Here is a 7,617-nt window from a genome sequence, read left to right as displayed (position 1 = left end):
AGGGCTAAGACCAAGGACTCTTCCTTGGCCAAGAACTCTTCTGGGGAAAGCCAGCTAGCCTTCCAAGAACTCCCGAAGGCTCCCATTCTCCCGGTTAATCTGACTTTCTTCGAGGAAGGGGACCTAGTCCTCTGGGAGGATAGGTCAAATATTATATCCCGGGTTTGGGAAGATGGTCATGACAGGCGGGAGGAGGTCTATAGAGCCTTGATGACCCGACGCAAGGTGGAATTATCCAAGCACCCGACTGCTTTCAGTGCCCCTCAGCCGATCGTGGACTGGCTTGTTGCTGAGACTGGATTTCGCCCCAAACTGGGGCAGGACACGACCCCACTTGCTGCGGATCTATTGGATCAGGTTGGGACTACCATGTCAAACCTCCAACTGAAATGGTACGCCACCATGGCCAACTGGGACCCCCTGTTCATCTCCCAAGCCATCCGTCACCAGATCACCACTACAATTCATATGTCCATATTTTCTTTTGCCTCTTACATTTTTAGCTCGTGTGTTTTCTAACTTTGATTTGTTCAAGGACGCCTTACTGGCCCATCAGAATGCCGACTTAGTGGCAGAGATGGCGATGAAGCTGAAGACGGGCCAGCTGGAGTTGGAGGGAGTTATGAACCAACGGGAAGCCGCCAGAGAAGCCCTGACCAAGGAGGTCGCCCGGGCAGAGGCCCTGGCTAAGGAGGTTGCTCAAGCCAAAACAAACTGCGAGGAGGCTGCCTGGACTCAGTTCCAACTTAAAGAGACTCTGTCCTAGAAGGAAGCCGACCACAAAAAGCTGGTGGATAGCCTGGAGGCAGAGCTTCTTCGTGTTCGGGGCTCTGAGGCATCATCTAAGATCCACCTGGAGGCAGTCGAGGCCCAGTCTCGCCAAGATCGGGAGAAGATCACCACTCTTGAATCTCGGGTCCAGGTCTTGGAGAATCTGCTTCAGCAAGAGGTGAAAATGCATGAGGAGGCCCACCAAGGGAAAGAGCAGGTAGATGCCTTGTTGGAGGCCACCTTCGATGAGGCTATCTACATGGACTGGCTCCAGGACAAGAACATGAACCTCCTACTTTACCCCGATCCTGCCGCAAATAGAGCTTAGTTCGAGGCTATGGAGAAAGCTGACGCGGAGCCCTTGGCCTCTGAGGAGACAGATGGAGCCAACCCGGAGGCATCAAGGCATGGAGAAGCCTAGGCCCGAGTCTTTTACTTGCTTTTCTTTCTTTTTTGTAACACTTTTATGGACGTGGGTGCATCCAAGATAGTTTTTATGTGTATCTATTTTATCTCTTGCATAAGTTTTCCATTCCATCCGTTAGAAATTCACTAAGTGTTTTACCACCTTGCATGAATGAGTCGAATGTTCGGTCCTGGTTCCAATGGCTGGGACCATTGGGGAAAAGTAGTAAAAATGTTTATCTCGTCTGAAGACCCATGTTCGGGTCTTTATGGCCAGGAGTGAGCATTTAAACCATCATGCAGGTTTACCTGGGACGTGTCGTCCCCTGAACTAACAGTGTCTGGCTCGTCAGCATGCTGATGTCCCTAGTGATTTTTATTCACAGAGGCGCTGGGGTGGAAATGTTGTTCCCATCTGGTCTGTCTAGGGACAGCCCGGGGCCTGGTACCCTGCAGGTGCATCCCTTGCGGATCGATCAGGTGATCCCGTCCTGGGACGGGATGCACCTTCTATTTCCTAGGGAGTGACCCTAGGTTGGCCCTGGTTTTCAGAACGGGAGGAGTTTTCCTCTGGGGGTTTGCTTTTCCCACAGGGTTAGCCCATTTGGCTTTCCCTTTTCCTTGAGCTGGGTTAGATGGGTCAACTTCGGGATCTTGTCTCGGAGGAGGGATCAACCTCGTGTTTTCGGGCACGTTGGCCCTAACTGGCGGGGCAGATGGACGTGTTCCTGGAGGAAGAACAACTGAAGGGTTGGCTGCCAACCCTTGGGCAACAATGAAAGCTTGCAGGGGCAGGAGGGATTCTTGCATCTGGCGAGTGGCTTCTTTCTGTTCAGCTATCCTGGCCTCTTGATCAAGGACATGTTGTCTCAGTTTAATCACCTTCGGGTCCTCCTGGTTGGGGTCTACTTCTTCTTCTGGGATCGCAGGATCCTCAGCTTCGTGATCATGGTATCCCCCTTCATTTTCCTCGTAGTAACCTTCCTCGTAATCTCCACCGTCTTCATAGTTCTGGGACTCATCAGGCTGGGGCATTTAATAAGGTGTATCCTCAGGTTGATTTTGAGGGAGAGGTTGATTGGGCAGTGGCTCTCCATTGCCTTGTTCTTGGTGAGCAAGATCGAACTTAGAATGTCTCGTGTTCACCATCATTACAGATATTCAATATCTTCTTTAAAAAGCTTTCTTCGGCTCTCAATGAAAGCACCAAAATGTTTTCCGAGTTTTTCAGAAATTAGAATTATAAAAGATAAGAGAGCTTAGAAAGAGAGGATTAGAAATAATCACACAAGGAATTTTACGTGGTTGGGGCGTTAAAGAGCCTTAGTCCACGAATATGTTGTATTAGAGCTTAAGGAGCTTTAGTAATGGAGTTTTTCTCTCAGTTTGAGCAGAGTATATGCTTACAAGAGAAAAATCTGACCCCCTCCACAGTGCACAACTATTCATATTTATAGGCAATTGAATGCTCTAGGTTTGGGCCGGACTAATCCAGGCTCAATAAGTGTATAAACACTATTTTCTCACTAATTGAGGCTTAATACAAAGGATTTTAATAAATAAAATGCACTAATCAAGGCCCTTTGGGCCGGCCGGAGCATAACCATGCTATAAGACTGGCAACATTACGCAGCGTCAGTCTGGTTTGCGTAGGCTTCTAAGGAGATCTGGGGGATAAGATTCGTCAGAGTGGTGGCAGTACGGTTCTGAGATAACGGCGTACATTCCGTATGTAACCTCTTCTACGGGTTAGTTATGGGGGAAAACTCCGTGTTTCTCGGGGTGATGTCAGTATTGGGGACAACTTATCATGCCCATCCTAGTCGTCTGGTCCAGGTTATTTTACTAACATCCCTCTTCATTTACCAAGACCCTTGTTCATTTACCAGGATCCAGATTCATCTACTGTCATCCCGGTCCATTTTTAGACTTGGAGGAAACAATATCCTTATCACACCCCGGACAACACCATACAAGGGATCCGGGAAGATGAAACATGCCAACCTCATAGTCTCGGCTTTCATTTCGGGATAATGTTTGGGCCTTACCCAATAGTTGGGTCGTTAGGACTCACTCCTTCCTCGTCTATTGGGCCCAATCTGGGCCTTAAGTCCCTTCAGGGTGGCCCATGGACTAACTATGCGGATCCGCAAATGGAGGGAGGAAATGGGGATAACAGCTACAAAGACAGAAAAGTTCAGTAAATTGCTTCAAGAAAATATGTGAGTGTCAAAGTATACACTGAGAATTGATAGATTGGCCAAGTTCGCTGCAAACTTGGTGCCTACTAATGGGACTAGGAGGGAAAGATTCCTTCAGGGGCTACAGCCTATGATAGCCCGAGATGTCCATATTACCACCGTGCCTGGGGTGACAACATATGCATAAGTGGTAGAGAAGGCCCTTACTGCAGAGGACGCAGAGAACAAAATCTAGAGCGAGAATGCGGCCAGGAGAGACATTATGAGGATGAGACCTCCATTCATGGGTTCAGGTACAGGCGGAGGCCTAGTGATCAAAAAAGGAAGGCTCCAGATGCCTTTTCAGCTCCAGACCCTGACAAGAGACCACGTGGTATTCAGATAGGCCGCCAGGGTGGCAATGAGGGATAGAGGACCTTTCCAGAGTGCGCCAGATGTAGGAGGCGCCATGTGGGAGAATGTTGGGCGAAGGCCTACTTCTTGTGTGGGATAGTGGGATACTTAAAGAAGGATTGCCCGGGAGCATGAAAGGAAGAGCCAAGGAAGGCGAACAACTCGATCCCAGCTCGAGTGTTCGCACTAACACAAGTAGAGGTTGAGGTTAGTCCTTTAGTAGTCACAGGTTAGCTTTCTAGTGCTGGAACCTCTTATACTATTTTGATTGATTCTGGTGCTACACACTCATTTGTTTCTAGTAGGATTATTGATAGACTGTGTAGACCATGTGATCACTATGTTGTGGGGTTCCGAACTTTATTGCCCACTGGGGAGTTAGTAGTTTCCAAGAGATGGGTCAGATCACTGCCAGTGACAGTGGATGGTAGAGAGTTGTCAATTGATTTGATATAGTTGGTTATTACAAACTTTGACATGATTCTGGGTATGGACTGGTTAGTGAAGTATGGGGCAACCATAGAATGCAAGAAGAAGATGGTAACCTTTGAACCTGAGGGTGAAGATCCCTTTGTATTTGTTGGCACTGTGCATTGACCTCGTATACCTATGATATCAGTATTGAGAGATAGAGACCTGCTGCGAGGTGGTTGCATATGATTCCTAGCCGGTATATTAGATACCACTTAAGTCATGCCAGTGGGACCAGGAGAGACTAGATTAGCCTGTGAGTTCCTAGATGTGTTTCTAGAGGATTTACCAGGGTCGCCACCACATTGAGAGATAGAGTTCATTATTGAACTGGCACCAGGAATTGAGCTAATGTCTAGGGCACCATACAGAATGGCCCTAGCAGAATTGAAGGAACTAAAGATATAGTTGCAGGAGCTGTTAGACTTGGGTTTTATTAGACCCAGTTTCTCACCATGGGGTGCACCAGTTCTATTTGTGAAGAAGAAGGACGGTTCTCTGATGATGTGCATTTATTACAGAGAACTGAACAAGTTGACCATTAAAAATAAGTATCCTTTGCCAAGAATAGATGACCTGTTTGATCAGTTACAAGGTAAGACAATATTCTCATAGATACATCTTCGATCTGGTTATCACCAATTGAGGATCAAGGAGGGAGATATACAAAAGACTACTTTTAGTACCAGATACGCGCATTATGAGTTCTTAGTCATATCATTTGGTTTGACTAATAATGCCCAGCCACTTTTATGAATCTGATGAACAGGGTGTTCATAGATTATCTGGATCAGCTTGTGATCATCTTTGTCGATGATATTCTGATTTATTCTCAGTCAAAGGTAGAACATGAGCAGCATCTCAGGTTGGTTCTACAAAGGGTGAGGGAGCACAGATTTTTTGCGAAGTTCAAGAAATGTGAGTTATGGTTACCACAGGTGACTTTCCTTGGTCACATTGTTAGTAGAGATGGGATCAAGGTGGACCCATCTAAGGTCGAGGCAGTCAGGGATTGGCCAAGGCCAAGGAACGCCTCAGAGATTAGAAGCATCCTTAGATTGGCAGGTTATTACAAATGTTTTGTGGAAGGGTTCTCAAGGATTTCTACCCCGTTGACGGAACTAACACGCAAGAATCAGAAGTTTTTGTAGTCAAATAGGTGTGAGAATAGCTTCCAGGAGTTGAAGCGGCGGTTGATCACAACTCTAGTACTAATCCTTCCAACATATCATGAGAAGTTTGTAGTATACTGCAATGCCTTGCGAAAAGGTTTGGGTTGTGTTCTTATGCAGACGAGGAATATGATTGCCTATGCATCACATCAGTTCAAAGAGTATGAACAAGATATCCCACTCATGATATGGACTTGGCAGCAATGTCCTTTGCATTAAAGGTATGGAGGCATTACCTTTATAGGGAGAAGTGTGAGATATACACTGACCATAAGAGTATGAAGTACTTTTTCATGCAGAAAGACCTGAACATGAGATAGCATTTTTTGGAGTTCGTGAAGGATTATAACTGTGAAATCCTGTATCACCCAGGAAAGGCCAATGTTGTGGCAGATGCCTTAAGCCGGAAGGCTCCGTGGTAGTTATACAGTGTGAGACAGATATTGAAGGAGTTGGTAGAGGATATGACCTGAGCAGGAATAGAGTTGTTGGTGGGCCAGTTGGCCAACATCACACTACAGTCTACATTGTTGGAGAGGATAAAGGAAAGTCAGTTGAGTGATCCACATCTGACGAGGATCAGAAGGGGTGTCCTAGCTGGAGTAGTTAGGGATTATATAGTGTCAAGTATGGGCTTGTTGAGATACAAGGGTCGGATCTGTGTTTCAATGGACATTGTTATCAGACGGGAGATTCTAGATGAAACTCATACTACCCCTTACTTTTTGCATCCAGGCACCACGAATGTGTATCAAGATTTGAGATCATTGTATTGGTGGCCTATGATGAAGAGGGTGTAACAGAATATGTGGCTAAATGCTTGACATGTCAGCATGCAAGTCAAGGCTGAGCATCAGCGACCAGCAGGGATATTACAGCCTCTTGATATCCCAGAGTAGAAATTGGAGGATACTACGATGGATTTTATGGTTGGGTTACCCAGGACTGTGGGTCAAAATGATTTGGTGTGGGTTATCATAGATCGATAAACCAAATGATCTCACTTCTTACCAGTGAGGAAGACATATACGGCTGACCAGTACGCAGATCTCTATGTGATAGAGACAGTGTGCCTTCTTGGGGCTCCAAGGTCGATTGTGTCAGATCGGGACCCCACCTTTACTTCCAAGTTTTGGGAAAGTTTGCAGAAGGATATGGGTACATAGTTTAAATTCAGTACCACCTATCATCCTCAAACAAATGGTCAATATGAGAGTAAAATACAGATATTAGAAGACATGTTGCGATCATGTATACTGGAATTTGAAGGATCTTGGAATAAGTATTTTCCTTTGATAGAGTTTTCCTACAATAATAGCTATCAGTCGACCATTGGGGTGGCTCCTTATGAGATGTTGTATGGTAGGAAATGTAGATCATCCATTCATTGGGATGAGACAAACGAAAGGAAATACTTGGGTCCTAAGGCAGTTCAGAGGACCAATGAGGCTATTAAGACGATTAAAGCTCGGATGCTCACTTCTCAGAGTAGACAGAAAAGTTATGCAGACCCGAAGCGCGGGAACGTGGAGTTCCAAGTGGGAGACTATGTCTTCCTTAGAGAGTCTCACCATGGAAAAGGGTGAGGAGGTTCAAGAAAAAGGGCAAGTTGAGCCCTAGATTTGTAGGACCGTTTGAGATCCTGGAAAGGATTAGTCAGGTGGCCTATGGATTGGCCTTACCCCCGACATTGTCGGTCGTACACAATGTATTTCATATTTTGACACTTTAGAAGTATGTGTCAAACATGACTCATGTGTTGAGTTACGAAGATCTATAGCTGCAAGCAGATCTCTCCTATAAGGAACAGCCAATCTAGATACTAAACAGGAAGGACAAGGTCCCGAGGAACAAAACCATACCTTTGGTAAAGGTATTATGGAGGAACAACAAGGTTGAGGAGGCGACCTGGGAATTAGAGTCCATCATGCGGGATCAGCATCCCGAGCTGTTCAGGTAAAATTTTGAGGACGAAATTCCTATAAGGAGAGGATAGTTGTAACATCCCAATTTCCCTAATAAGGCTTAGTTCCTTGATTAGGGGTCTAGGAGGGAAATAATTGATTTAATTGCATTATTATGTGATAACATGCATGATTATATGAATTATGTCAGTTATATTATAATATGATTATATTTGCATGTTTAGGTGTATTAAGCATGCTTGTGGGCTCGTTTCTTATAAATAGGGTATTTTTGTAATT

At 45.5% G+C, this 7,617-nt stretch overlaps 1 protein-coding gene across 1 annotated transcript; it reads right to left on the bottom strand.

Annotated features, from left to right (window-relative positions):
- Nucleotides 1-1,686: 1,686 nt before the first annotated feature.
- On the bottom strand, nucleotides 1,687-2,211 carry LOC133830091 (uncharacterized). The gene has a single exon (XM_062260005.1). It carries the CDS (start codon nucleotides 2,209-2,211, stop codon nucleotides 1,687-1,689), a length of 525 nt encoding a protein of 174 aa, XP_062115989.1.
- Nucleotides 2,212-7,617: the final 5,406 nt, after the last annotated feature.

Source organism: Humulus lupulus, chromosome 1 (assembly GCF_963169125.1).
Source record: "Humulus lupulus chromosome 1, drHumLupu1.1, whole genome shotgun sequence".
Classification (NCBI taxonomy): Eukaryota; Viridiplantae; Streptophyta; class Magnoliopsida; order Rosales; family Cannabaceae; genus Humulus; species Humulus lupulus.
The sequence above is the reverse complement of the archived record's forward strand: the minus strand, read 5'-3'. Positions and strand labels throughout refer to the sequence as shown.